The following is a 24,525-nucleotide window of genomic DNA, read 5'->3' as shown; positions in this document are numbered from 1 at the left end:
GGTAGTAACACCAGCTACAGATTTACCACAAATAGCAAAAACAGCAAAAAATTAGTTGTGTCTCAAGACACAACTAATTCACATACAATGAGATACCCCATATACATGCTAGCCATTTGGTTTTAGTCTGGCTTTTAGCTTTACTCCCTCAAATTACAAGTCCCTTGGATCACAGTAAATAATAGACATTTTCACTGAATTACAGGTTATTAGTCTTTATAATAACATTCACTTTGTCTCTGAAGATTCAATTCCCAATGAAGATGGTAGAAATGCCTGATCAAGCAAAACACTGAGATACTTGCTTTGTGCAGCTAAAATGCTCTAAGTCACTATGTACCATTCTTACTTTGAAACCGCTGTCTCTCCTAGCCCAAACATCGAGAGAAAAGCTCAGTAAATCCAGCTCCTCTACTTGGCACTGCAGATGGTTATTGAGGACTTTGAAAGCTGTTGTTTTGGTTTTTTTAAACATTTTTTAAATGTTTGTTAGAATGGCTTCTAATTTTGCAGGTCAGTTTTCTTGAAAATAATAATTGATGGTTTTAAGATGTTATTTATAATATGCACAACAGAGTGCCTCAGCACTGTGGTAATCAGAATTGGCTCACAGGTGGGAAATTATGGAAAACGTCATTTGTTGCAAATTATTTTTGCAGTTTTGATCACTAGGAAAATAACATAGCACACATTTTCCTTTCGTATTTTTGCTTTATTGAAAACATTAGTGCTGGAAAAACCATGACTCAATGTCACATAATTTTTTTATTAAAGTCTTCAGATAAAACTGAAAGATCTTAAAGAATAACTACTTTAAAAATTTCACCTGAGTAACTAAGAAATACTACTTTCATTAGCTTTATAGATCTTACACCTTCAAATTCTCCTGGTAGCAGTTTTTGTCCCTGTTGGACTTGACACCTTTGCTTCTGTTCCTTTGAGATGGAAACATCAAGCCAATACTTACTAGAGATAAATCGGGCCAAAAGCACTGAGGGGAGCACGAGGAAGCAGGACAGCTGCCACCTCCACCAGACCCCAGGAAGTAAGAGAGATGCCCAGCTCAAAGTTGTCCCTTTGTCCTGCCCTGGCTGTGACAGCCACAACCTGACAGGCACAGTCAGCATGACCGCTTGGAGCAGGAAAATCCCATTCCTGAACCAGCTTTGCACTTGTGCAAGGCATCTGTTTGTCACTCCACATTCTCCAATGAGAGTAAATCTTAAATATCTGTTTAAAACAAATCAAGCTGGTCAGCATCTGTCTAGTACTGTTCACGTGACAAAAAAAATTTTTTTATCTATTCAGAGAAAACAACATTAATCATTAAGAACATTGAAATTTAGATGAATTGGAGTGAAAAGTTTAGGAAAGCAGTTGGATCAGGTACAGTCAAATATATATATGATGCAATAAGTAGTATAGAGAAGGCAGATCAAGGACTATTCTTCTGTAGTTTAACCTGTGAGGATTCACATGAATGCACAAGATTTCCCAGATCAATCTTAGCAGTAACTTTGGAAGGAATACAAAATCCCAATCCTTTACCTTGATCTGCAGCAGTCAGAATTTGGGATGAAACCTAAAGCCAAGGTCAAACTGATCCACATGTATCTCCTGTCGGGGTTTTAGTCCTTGCTGTAAGTTGGCCAGCGGGCGGACAGCAGCATGGTGGCTGTGGGCCAGCTGCCATGGCTATCTCTGTGTCTAGCAGAAGAGAACCAGACCTGTGTGACAGGCAGACACTGACGGTGCATCAGCTGCAGGGGCAGATACTGACCGATGGAAAGAGAGCTGTGGTGGTTCTAGGAGCACTAACAGGTCCTCACGCAGGGTTTGAGGATCCCCTCAGGGCCTGCTGGTCGGCGGCGAGTGATGATGACCAGGCCACCTTAGCACTGCTGCAGATACTCAGAGTTGCTCTCTGTAAACTTGCTGCAACACAAACGTGTTCCACAGGGCTGGCTACTGAAGAGCTGGTTGTGTGGTGAATTACACGTTTCTTTGGTCATTGTACTCCGTAATTAAAACAGACCTCCAGATTTAAGCATTAAAGGAGTTTGGGGCTAACATGCATAGACTGGGGTGAGCTGACATATTAAAAAAAAATAGAGTAGCCAAACTGAGCAACAGTAACAGGAAAGTACTGTGATGACATGTGAACTAATTGTGGAGAACATGAAGGTCTGAAAAAGTGTAAAAAGTAAACCCCAGGTACCAAACACTAAAACCAGCAGTGAAAGGAAACCGTGGGTCTTGTAGCATTCCAGTGAATTGCTTCCGGGTGAAGACAAATTATTCCACACAAATCTCTAAAGTAACATACTCTCTAAACTATGGCAGAGTAATAAGGAGGATACCTGGATGCTACTGGGAAAACATGAAGAACTAGGGACCAGAAACTTGTCACATCTCCTCTGAAACACTTCCTTCTAATTGCTTGTGAATAGGTAGAAATTTTGAGATAAACTTCTACCTAGGGATCCAAAGAGAGGTAAAAGATGATTAACGGGATGGGATCCATATGACTAGACAACAGAGGAGCAACAGGTGGGGAAATAATCACGCAGGGAAAAAAGCACCTCGACCGGACTGAGGCTGTTCCGCAGAAAACCAACATCAGTGGCATGACTACATTTTCTGCGAAGGCTAAAATACGCATTATCCACCAGCAAAACGCACCCTGACATTCTTTTTCTCAGGCCGCAGCAGGCAGCCGGAGGAGCGCCAGCAGCACCGGCGCGGCTCCTCAGCACCGCCTGGCGCGGCTCCCGCGGCGGCCGCACCGGAGCGCGGGAACAAGACGCGGGGGCTCAGGAAGGCTTCCCGGCCGGGCGCGGGGAAGTGCTGACGCGCCTTGGAGGGACCGGGAGGCGCTGGCGGTGGCCAAGCGGCGCAGGCCCGGCGGGGCTGTGACACTCCGGGCCCAGGGGCGCTGGGCGCGGCCCCCCTGGGCCCGCGGCCGGCAGGGGGCGTACGGAGGGGAGGGGAGGGGAGGGGAGGGGAGGGGAGGGGAGGCGGGGGGGGGAGGCCATCGATGGGGGCGGCCGCTCTGCGCTCGGCTGCTCCGCCCTGCCGCTCGGCTCTGGATTAGCGCAACTGGCGACGTGGGACGGCCCGACCCGGCCCCGCGCCCGCCGCCGGCTCCGGGAGCGGCACCGGACCCGCACCGGGAGCTGCACCGGGCAGGCCGCCGACGGGACGAGGAGCCCGAGAACGGCGGCACTCTTTGCGGCAGCCCCACCAGCGCGACGCGGTGAGGGGCCGCGGCGCAGGGAGCGCCCCGGTGGGCGGCGATGGCGCTGAGGGCGCGGGCGCTGTACGACTTCAGATCGGAGAACCCGGGTGAGATCTCGCTGCGGGAGCACGAGGTGCTGAGCCTGTGCAGCGAGCAGGACATCGAGGGGTGGCTGGAGGGCGTCAACAGCCGCGGGGACCGCGGGCTCTTCCCCGCTTCTTATGTACAGGTGATCCGCGCCCCCGCTGCCGAGCCGCCGCCGCCCGCCCGCTACGCAAACGTTCCCGTCGGCGGATTCGAGCCGCTGCCGCCCCCCGCCGCCTTCAAGCCGGCGGCGCAGCAGCCCCCGCCCGAGCCCTTCCCGCCGCCCCCCGCCGGGTATCCCTTTCCGCCCTACGGCGGCTCCTACCAGCCCAGCCAGGGCAGCGATGACGACTGGGACGACGACTGGGACGACAGCTCCACGGTGGCCGACGAGCCGGGCGCCCTGGGCAGCTCCTACCCCGACTACGAGGCGGCGGGTGGCGGCGCCCCGGGCCGGTACCGCCTGTCTACCCGCTCCGAGCCATCCCTGGGCCCCCGCGGCGCGGGGCACCCACCGGGACACCCGCACCCCCCCGGCGGCGGCGGCGCCGCCAAGAGCTCGGCCACGGTGAGCCGCAATCTCAATCGCTTCTCCACCTTCGTCAAGTCCGGCGGAGAGGCCTTCGTGCTGGGCGAGGCGTCGGGCTTCGTGAAGGACGGGGACAAGCTGTGCGTAGTGCTGGGCCCCCGGGGCCCCGAGTGGCAAGAGAACCCGTACCCCTTCCAGTGCTCCATCGAGGACCCCACCAAACAGACCAAATTCAAGGGCATGAAGAGCTACATCGCCTACAAGCTGGTGCCCAGCCATACCGGGCAGCAGGTGCACCGTCGCTACAAGCACTTTGACTGGCTCTATGGGCGCCTGGCTGAGAAGTTCCCTGTCATCTCCGTGCCACACTTGCCAGAGAAGCAGGCCACTGGCCGCTTTGAGGAGGACTTCATCTCCAAACGTCGCAAAGGCCTGGCCTGGTGGATGGACCACATGTGCAGCCACCCTGTGCTCGCTCAGTGTGATGCCTTCCAGCACTTCCTTACCTGTCCCAGCACGGATGAGAAGGCCTGGAAACAAGGCAAGCGCAAGGCTGAAAAGGATGAGATGGTGGGTGCCAACTTTTTTCTGACCATCAGTGTCCCCACAGGCCCTGGGGCCAGCCTAGACTTGCAGGAGGTAGAAAGCCAGGTGGATGGCTTTAAAGCCTTCACCAAGAAGATGGATGAGAGTGCCCTGCAACTTAATCACACGGCCAACGAGTTTGCCCGCAAACAAGTCACTGGTTTCAAGAAGGAATACCAGAAGGTGGGGCACTCCTTCAAGTGCCTCAGTCAGGCATTTGAGCTGGACCAGCAAGCCTTTTCAGTTGGCCTCAACCAAGCCATAGCCTTCACTGCAGAAGCCTATGATGCCATCGGGGACCTCTTTGCAGATCAGCCCCGGCAGGACCTAGATCCTGTGATGGATTTGTTAGCGTTGTATCAGGGGCATTTGGCCAACTTTCCTGACATCATCCATGTGCAGAAAGGTAAGACCCTTTTGTGTTTTCTGAAACAATTTAACTTTTATGTACCAGTGACATGCAACTGATATAGGAACCAGTGCCTAAATTTGCCTTGTGTCTGGCTTGCTGGCTTTGTGTTCAATCTTCCTGTGTTTGCTTAGGTAAACTCTCTCTAGAAATACAAAAAACACATCAATGAGAATTTTTATTATGTGCCAAAGGCCTAAACATAGTTGGGAGTTTTGTTGATGAGAAGTTGCTGTGTTCGGCTGCATATCTCTCAAAGTAACCACGTTGAACTAAACTGCCTATATATTAAAAATTATTGGGCTTGTTTACAAGCTGGAAATCAAGTGGTGTGCAAACATCTATTACTCTGAGGTATGTGAGGTATCTTGAATCTTTTTCTATTAGATACTGAATATGAAGTAATAAGATGATGCAGGTACTCCTCTGATTGGCCACTCTGTTCAAGGTGCACACGGAAGTGTGTGTTTTGCAGCGTCAGTCTGATGAGATGTTTAAGGCTGCTGGGGCATCTTTGTTCAACCAAGTGTCCTGTGGTGTTTGTGAAATAGTAATGGTCAGCTACAGTGTTCTTAGTTGTTCAACCTTCACCCTTATTATCATGAACAGATGCTGGTCACCTGTTATCCTTTCAGCATCTTTCTAGCTGAAACACACTGCCCAAGTTCAGATTGCTAGTTGTAAGGTACTTTGTGACCTGTCAGAAAGAAAGAAATTCAAAAATGAAAAAAAATCTGCTGTATAACTAATGACACGTGTCCAGAGAAACAGAAGTTTGAAGTACTGTATATGAGGAGATGCTACTGTTAAGTTATTGATAGTCATACATTCTTTACCATTGCAAGTAGGTAAGTCCATCATTAATTCTTTTTTTTTGTTATCTTCCTTACCTGTAGTTTTCAACTCAAAGTTCAGGAGGGTGTGGGCCTTTCAGTTGTAACACCAAGGCCAATAAAACATCACATATGCTCTGCAGAAATGGTTATCCATAAGTTACCCAAGAAAATGCATGAGTTTTGTAGAAAATTATTTTGGAGATTAAATCCCAAGTGAATTGTCACCCAGAGCAAATCAGTCTTTTTGTTCTTACATGAAATTTCCAGGAGTTTTGCATCTAAAACAGTACACTAAGTTTGGTAAAAAGAGTTGGAAAAGTTTTTTCAACAGAGCAGAAAGACAGCTGTCTAGAGGTATGCATAGCTGGGAACATCTGAGGAAAGAGATTTGCTACAAAGTGCACAATTTGTTGTTATCTAAGCAAATAAGCTTTTCATAAAAATCGTATGCATCAAAGTCTGATTTCCATTATGCTGTCAAATATCAAAAATTGTGAGTGTAAACTTGAACAATCTTAATTTTATTTTGAAGAGGAAAGAGAGGTGTGAAGGTTAGCATTTGAGGATTTTCTTTGCTAGCTGCTGTCGTATTGTGTTTTGATAACAGCTTTCAAATATTTTAGATTTGGAGAGATGAGTGGCCTTGGCAATGCCTCCTGTTTGGGAGCAGAGCATGTTAAAGTGAGTTGTTATCTTAAAGGATTATCTGTAAGCTTCTGGAAAAAATAAAGGGACAGATACTTGTATTAGATGTGAAAATCCAGCATACTGTATATACTATTTAAATAAAATATTCTCAGGCTTTAAGGTTATATGGAGGTCTTCACTGAAGTATTTTTGGAAACAAGCCTTTGAAGAGAGGACTGGGAATAATAAGATATGTGCTGAAACCATCCTTATTTCTTTTGTAGTTCTATTTGAATTTACGCTTACTGGTAAATTGTACTTTGCTGAACTGCTGAAGGTTCATGTAAATAACTAGAGCAGTGCATGAGCATGAAGTATGTAGAGTTGATTTTGGGCTAGGCACTGTCCTGGAGCGGATTGGAGAAATGTCCAACTCCCCTGCATGCAGCTGTTAATGCTCCAGCGCCTCTGAGCTAGCACTGTGTTCACAGTATCATCCATGGCACATAGTAGTCATAGAAATATGGCAGGGGCTTCAGAGGGTGGTCTCTTGAGTGTACATGGCCATGACGGAACAGAGTTGTATGAGTTGTGTGGTTTTTGTTATTTCTGTTACCAGACAGCAAACTAGACAAAAACCGAGAGTAATGTTTTGTGCTCCGTATTGCTGGTTTATTACTCTTAAAGGGTACTATTAAGAAGGTACAGCTTTTCAATGCCAATCTGTAAACTTCAGATGAAAATATGAACTGTTTGGTGTTCTTGCAACATAAAGGCTTTGTTTTAAATTTACTGTCTGGGATAGTTGCCAATTTTGAGAAATAATATTGTCGCTATAGACTACACAAATATCTGTTTGTATAGTCAATAGCTATGAAACTGTGTTTGTGATAAGAAGTCATATGAAAAATAGGGTTGATATGTCTTTCTTCAAGGGTTTTATTTTCTAGTGAACAAGCTCATTAAGCAGTAAAATTACACCAAAGTGGCCTTAAAAGTTGCAGAAGCAGCAGCCTGATTGATACATTGTATAAATGGCCATGCCTTTAAAACTATGAACCCTGAAATTAGAAGCAGTGCTCTTTTTTTGCTACATAATGCAAATATATTACTTACTTCTGATAAAACCCAAGATGATATTCCCTTGGATCTACAGCAAAGGCAGCTGTACCAAAGCTTGCCTGTGTCTGTGCATAGAGCTGGAGAACTATGAGTGTGAGAATGATCAACTCCCAACCCTCTCAACTCAAGCTGGATCCCTGCAAATCTATGAGGCCTGATAGGATTCATCCAAGAATGTTCAGAGGGTGGGGTGATATCATTGATTTTTGAGCAGTCTTGGAAATCCTAAGAGGTCCCAGCTGGCTGGAAGCTGGCAAACGTTGTCCCAGTTCTAAAGAAGAGCAAGAAGGAGGACCCCTTCCACAGGCCTGTCAGTCTGATGTCAGTGCCTGGTGAAGTTCTGAAGAACCTTATTCTGAGAGGTGTTGAAAAACACCTGAAAGACAATGCAGTCCTTGGTCACATCCAGCGCAGCTTCATGAGAGTAAAATCCTGCTTATTGAGTCTTCCTGTCTTTATAACAAAGTAATCCACTAAGTTGATCAAGGGAAACCAGCTGGTGTGATCTTTTTGGATTTCACTAAAGCTTCCGTTGCTCTCTCTCACTGTATCCTGGGCAAAATGTCCAGCTCACAGCTGGACAAACACACCATGGGATGGGTGAGAGCTGGCTCATGGGCTGGGCACAAAGGGTTACAGTGCATGGGGGTGGTATCAGACTGGGGACCTGTCACTGGGGGGGTTCCACAGGGCTCTATCATCAGGCCTGTGCTCTTTGACGTCTTCATACATGACCTGGACAAAGGATGAAAAGGAATAGTAAGTTCGCTGATTACCCTAAACGTAGAGGAGCTGCTGACTCCCTTGAGGGCAGAGAGACCGTAAAAAATTAGATGGGCAATCACAAACCATATGAAGTTTAATAAAGGGAAGTGCCAAGTTCTGCACCTGGCATGGGGCAGCCCTGGATGTACAGACAGGCTGGGGAATGAGAGGCTGGGCAGCAGTGCCATGGAAAGGGCCCTGGGGCTCTGGTCCATGGCAAGCTGAACATGAGCCAGCAGTGCCCTGGCAGCCAGGAGGGCCAAGCGTGTCCTGGGGGCATCAGGGACAGCATCAGCAGCCAGGCAAGGGAGGGGATTGTCCTGCTCTGCTCTGCACTGGGGCAGCCTCACCTCCAGTGCTGGGGGCACTCCTGGGTGCCACAGTATCAGACATTAAACTACTGGAGAACATCCAGAGGAGGGTCATGAGGATGTTGAAGGTTCTGGAGGGAAAGCCTGATGAGGAATAACTGAGATCACTTGGTCTGTTCTGCCTGGAGAAGACTGAGGGGAGAACTCATTGTAGCTTGCAACTTCCTTGTGAGATGAAGAGGAGGGGCAGGCACTGATCTCTGTGTGATTGATGACATGACCCAAGGGAATGGCCTGAAGTTGTGTCAGTTGAGGTCGAGGCTGAATATTAGGAAAAGGTTGTTCACCCGTATGGTTTTTGGGCACTAGAACAGGCTTCTGTTTTGGAGATTTCCATTTGGACAATTCCCTCAGGCACCTGGTGTGACTCTTGGCATGTCCTTTGTAGGGCTGAGTTGAACTCAGTGATACCCTGGGTCTCTTCCTACTTGGCATAATCTGTGATTCTGTAATTTTAACTGTCTTGCCCTGTTATGCTTTTGCTGTACTGCAGTTAGCTGAAGAGCTGCTGAATATGATTTCTGAGTGCAATTTGTGCTATGGACTGAGAACTCTGCATGTCTGAGGTTTTGTTTAAAAACTTTCTGCAACTTATGCAAAAAGAGCCACAGAGATAAAAGTTCCCCTATATGTGGGCTTTTTCTTTTTCTCTAGAATTATGAACCAAAGCCATGTAAGCCTTGCCATTGCTTTGTCTGCATCTAACCAAGAAAATGTGTTAACTGTTGTGCTTTTAATTGTTTTGGGATTCAGGTCTTTCTGCCTTCTATGCTGAGGACATCATATGTGATCTGATTTGTAGAATTTGTGTAAAACACATGTACCAACGGACTGTGGAAATATTTTCAACCTGTTAGCTATCTTACTAATATTGTTAATTGATATTTTATGAAATGGCAATAGCTTCAATAGGAGATTTTACAGGATTCCTTTTCTTTCATCTTGAGTTCCTAGAGTTTAAGTAATTTTCTGCAGGAAGAGTTAATGTTCCGGCTACAGAAGAGACAGACAAAGTATTTGAACATTTCTGTACCACATGCCAGTCGAGGATCAACAGGTCAATGCTTTGAGACCTTTCTTGGTGTCTTGTGCACCCTAGTCTGGGTCTCGGATTCATTCGAATGAGTCCTACAGCAAAGAATGTGGCAAGTTGGAAACCCCACATTTCCATCTGGAAATACTTGGTTTGAGAGTCCCACTGAGGCTGGTATAGAACATATCAGTATCAAGGCATACATCCCTTACAATGACTTCTGTTCTATAGGTCTTATTTGGAAAATTAAGTGATTAGGGAGAACCAGTGCCTGGATAGGGTAGACAATGGGAGAGTGGTGTCTCAAGCTTCTAAATATCCCAAAACTTTTGTGCATCTAGCCCTGAGCTCCTTGTAGGTAAATACTTCTGATGTACATGCATGAAAAGATACTTGGGCATGTATGTGGGGTTTTTGGAATGGAAGGTACATATTAGACAGAAACACTTGTACACAGTTTTCTTTAGCCTCTGGTGAAACATTTGCAGAAGAGGGATATAAAGTTCCAGAGGTGCAAAACACTAAGCTGCATTTATCATTTTCTATTGCAGAACTGGTGTATGGTTCAAGAAATACTGGTTCCTTTTTTTTTAATTTTGAGAAGCAAAGCAGCTTCCCATTTGTAATGGCTAATACCTTCTCTTTTATGCATTTAAGGTCTACTTGGGGAAATTCCCTAGGCATTCTTGGTGAAATAATTTCTACGTATTAATTGCTAAAGCTTTGCTTAACTTGATGCAATCTTCCTACTTCTGTACAGCACAAATGTTCACTGCAGGCCCATGCAAGTTCAGAAAATTCATGCACTTGTGGGAATTGGAGACAGTGTATGCTAGTGTCCTAGCTCATTCTTGTCTGGCTCTCTTGTCTTCATATTTGCTTTGTGAGGGTAGAGAAGTTGGCAGAGTTTTGGATATCTTTCTTTCAAGTTTTGTTTTAGGAATTACTATAATTGGCCTCTTGCAATTCATGAACATGGAGGAAGTACTGACTAACATGCTGTTTCATCTGTGTTTTCCAGATTTCTTCTCTCTTAACATTATGATGTTCTTGTTTGAGAAATTTCTGGCTATGGTTTTTACTAAAGAGACCTGAAAAAGTGGTCTAAATGTTTCCTGAGATACAGGCAATTCCATTTCCTTTGCATGCCAGGATTTAAGAGAATTATTTTTAAAAAATACTTGAAGGACTTACTGTTTTCTGATCACTGTTTGTGAAAAGTAAAATAAAGCAAATAGTCTTATTTACCTGAAGCAAACTTAATTCTAGACATAGGCTTTAAAGAATGCACTTGCTGTGTTTTTGTAATATTTACAAATATTACATATATGTTTTTATATTATTTACAAGACTGTAGGTAGAAAATCTATCTAGATGGAAATGCATCAAAATTTAAAGCACTGGAAAATCCAAACAGCACTGAAACCTGGAACTCTCTAACATTTTCAGCTTCCCCCCTCTCCCTCCTCCTGCCATGAAGAACTGGTATTGGAATTAATGAATAAATCAGACTGGTTGATATTGGCACCTAAACTTTATATCACAGTATAAAAGCAGTGCTTTTCTCTTATGCTTGCTTCCTAAGCTCTTAAATTTGTTGTGCAGACAGGGTTTTTCTCATCACTGTTTTTCCTATTATCCACCTTGTAGGGTTTTTTCCTCCTCTGTCCCTCAGATGAATACATTTTGCATGGGCTTCAGCTCAGGTAGCTGCTGGGTAAGAGCTAGGCATGCAATCCTAGCCAGATGACCCTTGCAGCAGTAAAAGGAGATGGGTGTTTCATCTGTGTAGGAGCTTTGGTGAGAAAGGATGCTCCTGGATAACTTCTTTTTTTTGCCATGTCAGCCTCCCCATAGCTGTCACATGATGATGTAACACTGCTTGCTGCCGCATTACCCAATATTTGAACGTAACCTTAAGGAAATGGAGCTAAAAGGTGAAAGAATCCTCACATTTAGAAACTGTATAAAATTACAGCTGCCTTAGTTTGTGTGTAGTCAGAGTCAGAGGACAAGAGTAATATTGAGCAATGCCTTTGCTTGAAGAAAATTAAAACAGTAAGAGGGGAAAAAAAAGGACTGCTATGCCCTGTCTATATGAAAGATAAATCTGTCTTTTTAATGTATGATTAATTTTCCTTTTCCACTCCCTTACAATCTCTGTTGCTTTTTAAGGGAGCGAGATTCATGCTGTTGTGATGGGTTATTTTCCTGTTACCTTCTGAAACTGGTCTGGTATCATATGCTTTCAGTAACAGAGACATTTCATGGCTAATAACACACAAGTGGGTTGTTTTTTTCAAAACCTGCTGGTATCAGAGGAAGACTATAGCTGTTTCTTCTATGGGAGAGACTGCATGCATTACTGCACACCAGAAGGTCTGTCCAGTCTACCCTGCTAGTCCTAACTGGAGAAGTTTTGATTGGAGCTCACACTTGTAGGTTTTACTACAGGCAGCGTATATTTATTTAAATACAAATCTTCATCAGCTTTGTAGTCAGATCATAGAAGATGTCCCAATACTATGTGCTCACCACAAGTAGTAAGGCTTTATCCACTGGGAAGACTCAGTGAGCAACGAGCGAGTAGTACAGCAGTGTAGACATTGAAGAATTAAAAATTATACTGTAGAAAGAGGAATTTTACTTCAAAACCAAAGTAATGCCTTTTAAAAGACATATGGAGAATCTCTAGAGAGGGCTGGTTCTTCTGAAGCCCTGGGTGCTCCTGGTTTGGCTGATAGAGCTTCTATCCAAATATGGGAGACAGGAATTGGTAGACTGAAAATGGAAAGAAGCTCCCAGAGCTCTTCCAGTTCTTTGTTAGCACATTATCAAAACCAAACAAGTTGCCTAACTTTTTTAGTTTGTAAGTCACCTTTATAACCTTTAGAACAAGGACATGTTTCAGCCTTTCCAGCATCTTTCCATGACTTCATTGTTAGACTTTGTTTGAGCAGTTAAAATGCCAAGTCAGTAAGCGCTGACTGTGTAAACTTAGCCAGTTGGCATCTTATGTATTTTAAATTTCCTGGTTCAAATAACACAGAATTTGAAAATTTTAATTGAAAAAAATATGAAATTACATTTGGCTGAGTTCCCAAACATGAGCCTTATCAGCAGACTAGAGCAAACAAATGGCACATGCTTTCTTATGCGGTCTTGTTTGTATCTTTCATAAAAGCCATGAGGACTTAAATAAAATGGAAAAAAACCCCAAACAACCTACCAACATTTAAACAATCTGTTCAGTTCTTGCCAGTGGCTTTGGGTTGTTATTATAGCAGAACAGGAGGAAGTGTGATGTTTTCAGCCTTTGTTTTAAGTAGGTACACATAATGGGTGGACAGCTTCTGTAATCATGGTGAACTGAGCTGTGCTTTTTATGCCTGCGTGCAGTTCATTAACAATGTGAAAAGCAGGTTCATCCTGTGATTCGGAGTTTACATTTCTTTGTTGTCCCATAGTAAAAGCAACTTACTATTCTGTACTATTCTGATGTTTTTAGAGTGTTTGTGATTTTGAATCTTTATATGCATGAATAGCTATGCTGCCTATAACTAGCAGTATACTAAAGAAACTTTTCTTTTAAATAATGTAAGTATAGCATTATATTAAAATTTTCACATGTTCTGCTTTTGTATTATTTAACATATTTTAATGGGTTACATTAATTATGGCTTACCTTGTATGTTTTTTTCTGCTACAGAAATTCTACTTATTTTTGTTTATACAGAGAAACTGCAGAAAATGCAGTTTTTCAAACAAGAAAACTTCTTTTTGTTCTTGCTGAGAAACGTTCAGAAATCTAAGAGAGGGCAGTTAAAGGGTACTAGGATATCAAAAACCAGTACCTGCATTTCATTTGTATCTTGACTCTTTTATATGAATTTATGTTAAACTGCCTATACATGTTTTATTTGCTCATCTTATGACAGTAATGGAGCTAAACAGATGATAGTGGACAAGCAAACACTGTAAGTTGTAGTTGTTCTTTGCTTCCCTTTTAGTCTTAACAGAAAACAACGTCCAAAAGTAGGTGTTTCATTGTGCCCCAATAAAGCAGTGATGTAAGATCAATGGAACTTGAATTTATACTTACTTGTCTCAGTAATAGTTGGATGTTGATACACAGTGTTACCTGGTTCCCCTGTCCATCCACTTCCCATGAATCTTACACAAATTTTTTTGTAACAAGGAAAGAAGTTGGCATTTAATGTAATAGTGCTCACATCCATTTTGGAGAGGAGGAGAAGGAGGAGACATTTCTGCTCATTCGTTGTTAACTATTTCTACTGAAAATTAATTTATTTTATCCATGGACAGCATAATTTCTGATGGTTGTTGTCTTGAAATCTGCAGTATGAACAGAGCTTTTACAAAAGCTGTTAAAACTCTGGAGCACCTTTCTAACATAAGGTGCTTGTTCCTAGCATCCTAATTAGGAAAAATTCACAAAACCTGTGACAACTGAATTGTAATAGACCAACTCCAATTCTGGAAAAGCAGAGTAGTTCTGTATTAGAAAGCTTGTTGATGCCCTAGTTACATGTAAACTAATGAGAAGTACTAAAAATGACTGAAAGGTTTCATCTTGGTACTTCTTCAAATTCCAATTACCTAGGTTTTCAAGTGTGGTCCTAAAAAACATGACTGCCTTTCTAATGGGCAAATGTATTGTGTTTCTGGTGACCAGTCTAGTTTATGTTTCACTCTTTTTGGTCCCCCTAGTCTGCACTGCCAGCTGAAACCACACCAAAGAAAAAGTCTTTTGAATGGTACATGTGAATGCCAAAAAGTACAGAATGCCTTAGAACTGGGCAAACCCAGCATTAGTTAGCATTTGCCTCTCAGGCTGTGGTGCAAAATGTTATGTTTGTGATAACAGACAGCTGTACACATAGTTTAACTGGATTTTACAGTCAGTTTAAACATGCTTTAGTGTCTAAAATACGGTCATTTGTTTGCTTAGAAGACTGCTAGTGTACAATGCATCAGAAGATAACAGTTTTAACATCTCTGCATTCAACATTTGAATGGAAAATATTAATCACATTTTACACACTTTTTCTATGTGGCTACCTAGCATTATGTTTCGTTGGGTTTTAAAAAATGTTATTAATGGCATTATGTGGGGCGGTAGATGGATTAAAATGATAATTCTGTGGTGTTTCTTTCATTTACTAGACCATGTTGCTCTCATTTTCTGTTATCAACTCCTCCAAAAGCAAGCTATGGCATCTGCTCACATAGCAGTGTGGTGTACCATGGCCCAGCAAAACATTGGTACTTTAGGTGCTACACATCAAGGCTCATAGATTCCTCTGGGGTACTCTGGACTGAAAAGCACATTGACAGTTAGACATTTAAATATTTTTTTAGTAGTGTGATCATTTTACACTCTCTGAACATGCACAGGTATGATTACAGTCCTTGTAGATTTGGGTAAATAAATCACCTTTTCCTCTGTGTACACGAACTGACAAATGTATGCTTAATGAGTCTAATCAGATCTTAATAATCATACTATTTAAAAAGATATTAGTTAGACTACCAGTCACACTGGTAGTTTTGAAGAAATGACATTTTACACTGTGTATTCTAGCATCATTGTTAATTTGGTTTATGTTAATTAAATGAATTTATAAGTTAAGACCATCAGATGAGGTTACAGCTAATTAATGTCCTGAAATATCTAGCAAAGACTGTGTGAGCTGTTGAGTTGTGTAAATTAGGAAGCAACTTGATTTTTAACTGAAAAATGTGTTTTTTAGTGCCAGCTTTCAATAAGCTTTGCAGCAGGGTAACTGAAAGAGCAAATAATTATGTCTGATTTTAATAATTCTGTAGTCAGTGTTGATCTAGATGTCAGCAGAGTGCTGTAATTTATAAACCTAAATTTACAGGATAGTACTATGCTGTTCTGGGCTTTTTTTGAGCAATGGGTAACAAAAAAAGCAAAGGGAAAACAAAGATCACTTCTTCAACTATTGTTAGGTTGCAGGTTCTAAAAGCATTATAGCCATTTTCATGTATCTACAAAAATCTCTATAATACTAAAGTAATTGCAGTTTGATGCATTTGAGTTTTATATTTTTGACATTTCACTATGCAAAAGGGAATGTTTTTAAAGTGTTTTTGTGCCCTAAAGGAGAATGTCATCTTTTAAATGCAAAGACTGGGTTTGAAAACTATTGTCTTGGCACTTAGCAAAAGAAAGTGGCAGAATTTTGCCTTTGGTATTGAAAATCACTTACTTCTTTTGGTGTAAAACTGTAATACTAGACTTTTTTTAAAAGCAACTCATTCCAATATTAATAACTGTAATGGTACTTTTCCCCTGTCTTCTGGTTTTAATTTCAGGCAAATTCCTATTATGCTGCTTCCCATTATAAATCTTGGCCAGAAAATGTAAAGAATTTGCAGAATCTCAGTGTTAGGCTTCTTTTGTTAATCAGTGTTCAGAGCATTCTTAAGAAAATAATCTGTCAGTGAGGCAAAATCTCTGTTCTGTTACTATTTCACTTTCGATTGAGAAGGAGAAGTTTGGGGATTTTTTCAGAGTTGGATTTCACACTATGTGTTATCTCATTGTCGTGGTTTGAGCACAGCTGGAAGCTAGGCACTGAGCAATTGCTCACTCAGCCCTTTCCTCTCTCTCCCCCCACCTTAACCCCAGTGGAATGGGGAGGAGACTCGAAGTAAAATTTGTATGTTGAGATAAGAACAGTTTAGTAATTGATACTAAAGTAAAATGCAATAATAATGGTAATTAATAATAATGACAATAAAAAGGAAACAAACAGGTGATGTACAATGCAGTTGCTCAGCACTCACTGACTGCCAGACCCCCTCTCAAACCCAGATCTGCTGTGCTTCTGGGTAACCCCCCCAGTTTATATCCTGGGCATGGCTTCTGTGGAATGGAATGTTCCTTTGGTCAGTTCCAATCACTTGCCCAACTAATGTCCAGTTTTCTTTTGTGCACCTCTTCACTGGCAGAACATGGACTAGGAGGCAGAAAAGGAAATCCTTGACTCGGAAACATGCCATAGCAAAAACCCAAACATCAGTGTGTTATCAACACCATTCTCACTCGGAATCTAAGACACAGCACTGTAACAGTAGTGAGAAGACACTAACTCTACCCTAGCTGAAAACAGGACCCTCCTAAAATACTTCTGCAATTTCCCTTGTGTTGGAGCTAATGATTGTGTAACCTAGAGCTGACCCGGATCACATAGCTAAGCCAATGATAGAGCTAAGGCATCATCTCTCTCCCCAGGCCACTTGCATTCTTTTATTGGATTAGTCATTTGAGACATCTTGAAACAACATCTTTGCTAGATCTGGAGTAAGAGGGACAACAACGTAGACCAACTTGCTCTGGCAGCACTCTGCTGGATTAGAAATAATGTTGTTTCCATGCACGTGAGCTACCTAGGGTTTGCTTTTTCACATCTTTAAGCAAAGATCTCTAGTTAAATGATTTCATCATTAAGTAAGGAAAAAGAAAATGTTTCTAGTCACATTATCTGCTTCTACATCTTTTTATGAAAGTAGCATCATTAATATGTTTATTTCCTTTTCCATTAGAGACGGTTTCTTAGATTTCTTGTAAGAAAAGTAAAGCTAAGGGAGTTGTTTGACAAGTTCAAAGCTCTCTCTTCATTAAAGTGCTTTGAAGGACACATTATGCATCCTATTAGAGTATTTAATATGCTGGACATATGAATGGTGTGGAAACTATGTTGTTTTACCTTCTAGTAAGTAGTGCACTCAATGTTATTTTATAGCGTGCTGGTAATGGAAAGATGAAATATTTATTGCATAGATAAGTTTATTGGCACAAGATTTCTGAGGTACAGCTGCTGAGAGATCATTTAAAAATGTTTGCTCTGTTTTAGTGTAATTTATCACTGTGAAAGAGATACTTTAATAGCTGCAATGATAAAGGCATTACAATCATGGGGTGTAAAAACATAACCTGCTGGCTCTTACAAGTGGGTGAGTTTTCAAGTTGAATATTTTGAAGTGAGATACTGAAGGCTTTGATATATTGCTGACTTAATGCATTCTTGAGATTGACAGTGGATTTCAGACCCCAGTAAATTCAGCTGGTGCTTAACACTGCTTCAGGTGCTGTATTTAACAGTGTTGAACTGATGCTTCTTTGTGTTTCATCCATGTGCAGCATTACTGTATGCAGTTAAATTGCTGCTGCTACAGCAATGTACTGTTTGTGTTTTTTAAGAATGGAGCAAGCCCTGCCATGAAACAGATGTCATTGTGGTAAACACTGTGCAAACAGAGAGCAAAAAAAGGGGTCCTGCCCTGAAGAATTCTTTGTGTGGATTAGTAGCTTTGGACACAGCTGATGTTTCACTCCTATCTGTTGCATGCAGCACTTGAGAGCTGATGTTTGGGTGTTTTGAGAAGAGGTGGAAAGGGAAAGATGTTACATCCTTTGCAGGTATCACTGCTCTTTGGATTCTGATTGCATGGGCTTGTAGGCACAGGACAAGCCTGCCTTCCTAAGGAGATTAAGGAATTGAGTGAAAAGGAGTCTGGATTGCAATCTGCAAGAAAGGAACCCCAAAACTTCTGCCTTCTGGCCACGCTGAGGCTGCAGCTTGGACTTGGAGATGCATATACATCAGCCTGGGTTCACAGGAGTACACGTGTACTAACTGTATGGAGGGAAATTGAGTATATGTATCCAAACCCATCCTTATCTGACACATCACACAATCTCAAAACTTTTGTTACTGGAATAAAACTGCAGATGATGTGAAAATAGATTGCTTGACCCAAACCTAAGTGCTTTTGGGTTCGGGATATTTTCTTTTCCTGAATGTGTACAACTCCTTCTACCTCATAGCAATCTCATATTTGCATGAGTAGCTTACTGTCTCAATACACTTATTTTTTCCTCATAACTCCTTTGCACCCATTTAAGTTGCTGCTAGTACACTGTTTTATGGCTTGAAATTACTTATTTCTATTGAGAACTCTGCATTGTTCCTGTTTTCTTGGCTTCTAGCACAATACACTAGCACTAATTTTGCTAGCATGAATGTTCCTTGTTGAATGTGTTTGTATCATCTTGTGCTGTCTAATTTCATATTTCAAAACAAGAACTGAAATCTGAATATCTTTTAAACCCCTAGCTGCAGTGAGTATAGGAGTCTGTTTACTGTAAGGATTTGGGCAGTGACAAACAGCATTCATATAAGCTTTTCCCCACCTTTAAGAACAGAAATAGACGTGGCACAGTTTTTTGCATCATTTTTAATCCAGGCCCTCTTCACTTGTTGAAAGCTAGTTCCTATCGCTGGGAAGTAACTCCTGACAGAAGGTCTTCAAATGCATGAGCAAGATTGAACAGAATCTGTACATATGGATCTAAAAAAAAGCCCAAGAATTTATTTTTATGTATTCCATCCCTCTGGGAACAGTGCACTGGTATATATTTATCCCAGGCATGTACTCTGCAGGAGGCTTCCTTGAGGTAATATGCCCTGGGAGGTGACTCCTTCTGTTTCTTCTTCCTTAAATAAGTTTTAGTCTTTTCTCTGACTGCTGTGATTCAGCCTTCTTTTCTTTTAAATACATCTTCCCTTTTTTTGTTGTCCAAACCAATACTAGGTATTCACATAATTAAAATCAGAAGCCAGGATCAATCTCTGCAGGTGTACTTGTAGGCCAGTGGGCCTTGCTCCCAGCAGTGTCGCACCCCAGGGTGGCAGCAGGAGCTGTGAGGTGCCAGAGTGGGCGCTGAGTGGGATGGATCAGTTGGTGAGGGTGGAGCTGGGGCAGTTGCTGGTCTGCAACCTGGCTGCAGCAGGTCCAGAGTTGTGAGCTGGGAGTCCTTAAAGGTTACCATCACCTACTGAGGCATTTCTGCACAAGAACCCTTCTCTTCACAAGGGATATACACAAGGGGCTGCTCTCCACTCCCCAATTCCCTGTCTTCTGTTCATTGTAGGATGAATCATTGAACCTTCCACATGGAGAAATCTCTATTCCCGCTCAGGGTCTTGCTCACATAGATCAAAGTACAAGAAGTGTAGATTATGGAAAGGTGTTTGGAGAAAAATGGGCAATTTTTTGTTACTTAAGCTGCTTTCAAAGCCATGAAAACTAATAAGTTTTGTTACTTTGGATTTGCTAAGCTAAGTCTTGCAAATGTCAGTAGATGCTGAACAGCTTAAAAATGACATTTTAAAACAAATAATTTCTTCTTAGAGAAAAGGACATGGTTTTAGGTGTTTTTCTCTGTGTTTAGGGAGAATTCTTTGACTGTCCTCAAATAAGATAATATTATCCCTCTATAGAGTTATTTTAAGATTAATTATATTACTAATTCTCAGGTATAATTAAAAGTTTAATTTAAAGGCATTAAAAAAAACAAGCAATAAAGTACAGCTTTATACTAAAGCATATGTATGAGCTTTGTCATATATTGCTGACATCTGGTTAAAGTCTGTCCAGGTTTTAAAAGTAATTCCACTACAGGGCCAGTATGATCCACATGCATTAATAGAGCAGTGTTAGTGACTTTCCCCACTGGATTGCTTCACTAATTATAAATCTTTCTCTTTTATTTTTGATAGCAAAAAATACATAAAATATCTTGTCTGGAGAGCAGTTGTGTTTTGTAGGGTATGTTTTTTATTGATGTAAAATAATCTGAAGATTATACATGCTTCATAGCATACTTACGCTTTCAGCTGCTGATGCTGTGAATTTCAGTATTTCTTTTTCAGTTTGGTCATTTTAGAAATAACATCTAAAGCTGTTTCCCACATCACAACTGAAGAATTGTCATGTTTATTTAACCAGCTACATCTGGCTTCCAGTAAGTCCCAAATTTCAGTTTTTCACAGAGCACAGAAAAAATTTCGCTAAGCCTAAATTTTTTGAAAGAAGTGTTCTTCTTGTAGGAGAAGGGATTAAGTGTTTTTCAGATCATACCCTACCTCACAGATTCCTTATTCCTTAGAGGACAACATACAGATCTTCTGGCACAGTGTCACTGCCAGCACCACGGCATGTGGAAAAGGTTTTTCAGTGATGTTTTTGGAGCCAGGCTGGAGATGATGAGGTTAATCAGCAGAAGCAGCCAGTGCCAAGCTCTTAGCCATCCCACTGTTGTGCCATGGGAGCCAGGAAGGTGTGGAACACTGCTTCTGCCTTGCAGCCCCCAGAGACAGAGACTGCCCTTGGCCTTCAGGCAGCGTGCTGTAGTCACATGTAAGAAGTGTAATCTGATAGGAGAGTTACGACATTACAAATATTTACAGGAACAAGAATGTAGTGAGATGATAAAAGCTGTACTAGTCTGATTTGGTTTAGTTATATGAATAAAATAAGTAAGGCGAAGAAGTTGATCTGTGGGAAATGGAGTCCAATATGAATGTCTTAAGATGGCTCTGCTTTGGGTAGGGTCTGTTTTGGATGATACTTTGCTTTTGTAGGATGTGTGTGCCTTCATTAGCTATTTGGAGAGGGAGGATTGTCAATTCTGTAACTCTGCTTTTCTACTACGTTTTATAACACTGTGTAAGTGTAAAGTCTGCTTGGGCATCTATGATTTTGAGATAAGCTTTTAGATTCTCTGGTAATCAATAATTAGTTTTGGAGTATCTCTGGTGTAAAAGCAAAAACATGTTTTGACAAGATTTTGTGTATTAAGATTTGCTTTTGACATTTCACAAGGATTGGGAAAGGGATATTTCACATAGTCCAGTTCTTAACAAGGTTATTTTTCTGGTAATTACGTAGGCTTAAATTTTGATCTGACTAGTTTTCTTGGGCTTTCACTACTCTTCTACTGGTATAATGATAATATATTCTCAGAAGACACCATCTGATTTTTAAGGTTGTAAAATAGGATTTCTAGTAACTTTAGTATGCTTGAGCCTTAAAAAAGTATTGAGTTTTATTTTTTACCCAGGATCCACTGGTCTGTGATTTTTCTTACATTAAAAAGCATTTGTTTTATTGTCTTTCATTTACACATATGTCTGTGCACACCTGTAAATACACTGAGAATAAGTCTTATACAAATCCTTGTTGTTATTAAATCACTTGTTAAAGTTCAGTAGTCAAGTCTACATGGTCCTCACAGTTCAACTGTTTCATTTTGTTCTTTACACAGGAGCCCTTACCAAAGTAAAGGAGAGTAAGCGGCACGTGGAAGAGGGGAAGATGGAGCTCCAAAAAGCTGAGGGCATTCAAGAACGTTGTAACATTATTTCCTTTGCAACCCTCGCAGAAATTAATCATTTCCACAAAATTCGTGTGAGGGACTTTAAATCACAGATGCAGCATTTCTTGCAACAGCAAATACTCTTTTTTCAAAAAGTGACACAAAAGCTAGAAGAAGCTCTTCACAAGTATGACAGTGTTTAGTCCCTGATTTGTGGACTTTGCTCAGCATGAACGTGACCCAGGCAGCAGAGCAAATGCTGCTGAAGAGCTGCTGCCAGTGGTAGATGGCGGTACAAGGATGGGTTTGTGTTCACCTGGAACCCGGGTTTAATCTCTGATTATGTAGAAAGGAAACAGTTATAGGGCTATGTAGTAGAAACAGTACCACGCATTGTAACTAAGTTATACTGTGTATGCCTACACCATTGTAACTTTTTTGAAATAATGAGTATACTATTTGCCTTATTGCTTTTTGAAATACGGTATCTTAGTGCATACTTCATAGACCTCAAAGCCCTTTGGGTATTTAAGGAAGTTGGCTAGATAAATGCCTGCTTCAGATGCCTTTTTACTTTCCTAGATGTGGATTTCCTAAATTCAGGCAATTCTCTGTTTACAGACTCCTACTAGAGCAGCTATGTGATTCTGTGCCTTTAGACTCTATTTTTCCTTTTCTAGTAAGTCACATTTTTTGTGATTAAATGAATGAAGGGTTGGTGCCTGTGACAGGAACTGATGATGAAACCTCACATTGACTGGAAAAAAATTCAGCTGCCATCCAGTTTGCATAGCAAGTACTTTCTTACGACAAATGTTGGCTCAAAAGGGAAAAGTTAAATTTATTCACACTTTCCCTGGAAATCGAGACTACTTGTTAAATGTACTAGGATGTTAAGCACATGTACAAAAATACACCACTTAATTCCCTTTCTGAAAGAAATAATAGTAAGGGGTGAGGTTTTTTGGTGTTTTTTGTTTGGTTTTTTTTGCTTTTTGTTGTTTTTTTTGGTATACAGCATTACTGTAAGTAGAAAGTTGAAGAGCTAGCCTAATAAAAATTACATATATCAAGGGGATATTAATGCAAGCTATGTGGCTGCAACATTTTTTTTAAATTTCAAATTATTTGCGCTTTGTTCAGTTGCTGATTCAGTTTAACTTCAGACTTGCATCTGCACTGCCAGTTGTCTGAGTTTAAACTCCACTGTGATTCATTAGTTTACTAAGGAAAAAGTTTTTGGGGATTATCAATAAATAAATTATCTGAAGGCTTGGCTGAACTGACTTGGAAAACAGGTGGCATTTTTATGTTTGTAACACTCAAGAATTAACAATTGTCTTAATTTTTGTATAAATATTTTTGACAAGCAGGGTGCATTTATAGATATGTAAACACTATCTTTTAAAGAGGTTTATGGCTTATTTCCCTTGAATTAAGTCTGTATTTCTTGCCTATTGATTTCCTTCTTATAAGTCAGTATGAAAGAGGGGTTTTGTTTATCCTATCTTTTCTCTCCTGAACAAAAATAAGAAAACTTTGCAAGGAAGCAAAATGTTTATTTTTTGTTTAATTGCATTAATCAAAAATAGCTTAAACAAATGAAAGCCTGGAAAAGGAAGTTGAGCAACAGTTACAGTTAAGTACAAATCATTCCTCACCTATGCAGCAGAAATGTGCAGTTCTTTCAAATGATCATGTGAGGTTTTGTAGTTTAACCCCGCACCTCTCTTTCAGAGGAATAACTGAAGAATGTAGTTTTGGCTCTAAGATTCACCTCCAAATTTTTGGAGATGGCTGTTTTGCACAAGCTGTGTTTGGTGGTGCTTCTAGTACACGCATAAAGCAGTAAAATATAGAATAATGAAGAGGGGAAAGCAAGTATTTGTAAAAGAAAGGACAATCAGTGAGGAAAGACTCCATTTCCAGCCTTTTGAAACAGTTCTGCAAACACGATTGACCATAAAATAAGGACCACAGTCATAGAGCTGACTTGCTCTTTACCTTCCTCATGGTGTCTCATTCTACATTCAAAACTCACCACTTCCCCTAACAGCTCTTCCCAGCAGTACTCCTACTTTCCCATACATCATTTATTTATGTGACAGAGTCACGAGCTAGGTTTAAGCTGAGTTCCATGGCTAATGTTTGCTTAAGCCACATACTGTTTTACTAAATGTCTTTACAGTAATTAGATCAGACTATAATCAAGCTGATTCTATGTGGAGATATTAAGACCTGTTCAGAAATTGATCTTGGTTCAGTAGAAGTATTTTAGGAGGCTGGTATTAATGACATGTTCATGTCCAGGAGGAAATTAAGCTGTGATATGTATTCATACAACGTTATCAGACAGGTACAGTTTTCCCTAATAAACTGTCATGGCCTTCACCTTACTTTCTCATTTGTGAATTTATTTGAGTACAGGAAAAGTGAGTGTAGTAATTGGTTAAATTTGATGTACCAGAAAATTTTGGTTGGAATCCTGGTTTGAATTATTGCAGAGTACAGAAGGGTTCTGGTCTACATCTATATTAGCGTTTTCTTCTTTTCCTCAGTCACTGTAGAGTTGAACTGGCTGACGGGTGGAGCACAAGGAGTTGCAGTAAAGGGTGTTGCATAAGGCTGGTGACTGGTCACCAGTGGGGTTCCACAGAGCTCCATCTCAGGCCCCTTGCTCTTCACTGTTTTCATAAATCACTTGGACACAGA

General features: G+C 41.3%; 1 protein-coding gene across 1 annotated transcript; it reads left to right on the top strand.

Annotated features, from left to right (window-relative positions):
- Positions 1-3,273: 3,273 nt before the first annotated feature.
- SNX18 (sorting nexin 18) lies at positions 3,274-24,321 on the top strand. Its single transcript, XM_058823745.1, has 2 exons — positions 3,274-4,842; positions 21,763-24,321. The coding sequence occupies exons 1-2, from the start codon at positions 3,297-3,299 to the stop codon at positions 22,014-22,016; spliced, it is 1,800 nt and encodes a 599-aa protein (XP_058679728.1). The 5' UTR covers positions 3,274-3,296; the 3' UTR covers positions 22,017-24,321.
- The last annotated feature ends 204 nt before the right edge of the window (positions 24,322-24,525 follow it).

Source organism: Ammospiza caudacuta, chromosome Z, assembly GCF_027887145.1.
Source record: "Ammospiza caudacuta isolate bAmmCau1 chromosome Z, bAmmCau1.pri, whole genome shotgun sequence".
Lineage (NCBI taxonomy): Eukaryota > Metazoa > Chordata > Aves > Passeriformes > Passerellidae > Ammospiza > Ammospiza caudacuta.
Note: the sequence above shows the minus strand (reverse complement) of the source record. Positions and strands in the feature narration are given on the sequence as shown.

Coding starts and splice junctions, on each gene's coding strand:
- SNX18 (XM_058823745.1), top strand. CDS start 3,297: ATGGCGCTGAGGGCGCGGGCGCTGTACGACTTCAGATCGGAGAACCCG. Junction 4,843..21,762: donor CATCATCCATGTGCAGAAAG/GTAAGACCCTTT, acceptor TTCTTTACACAG/GAGCCCTTACCAAAGTAAAG.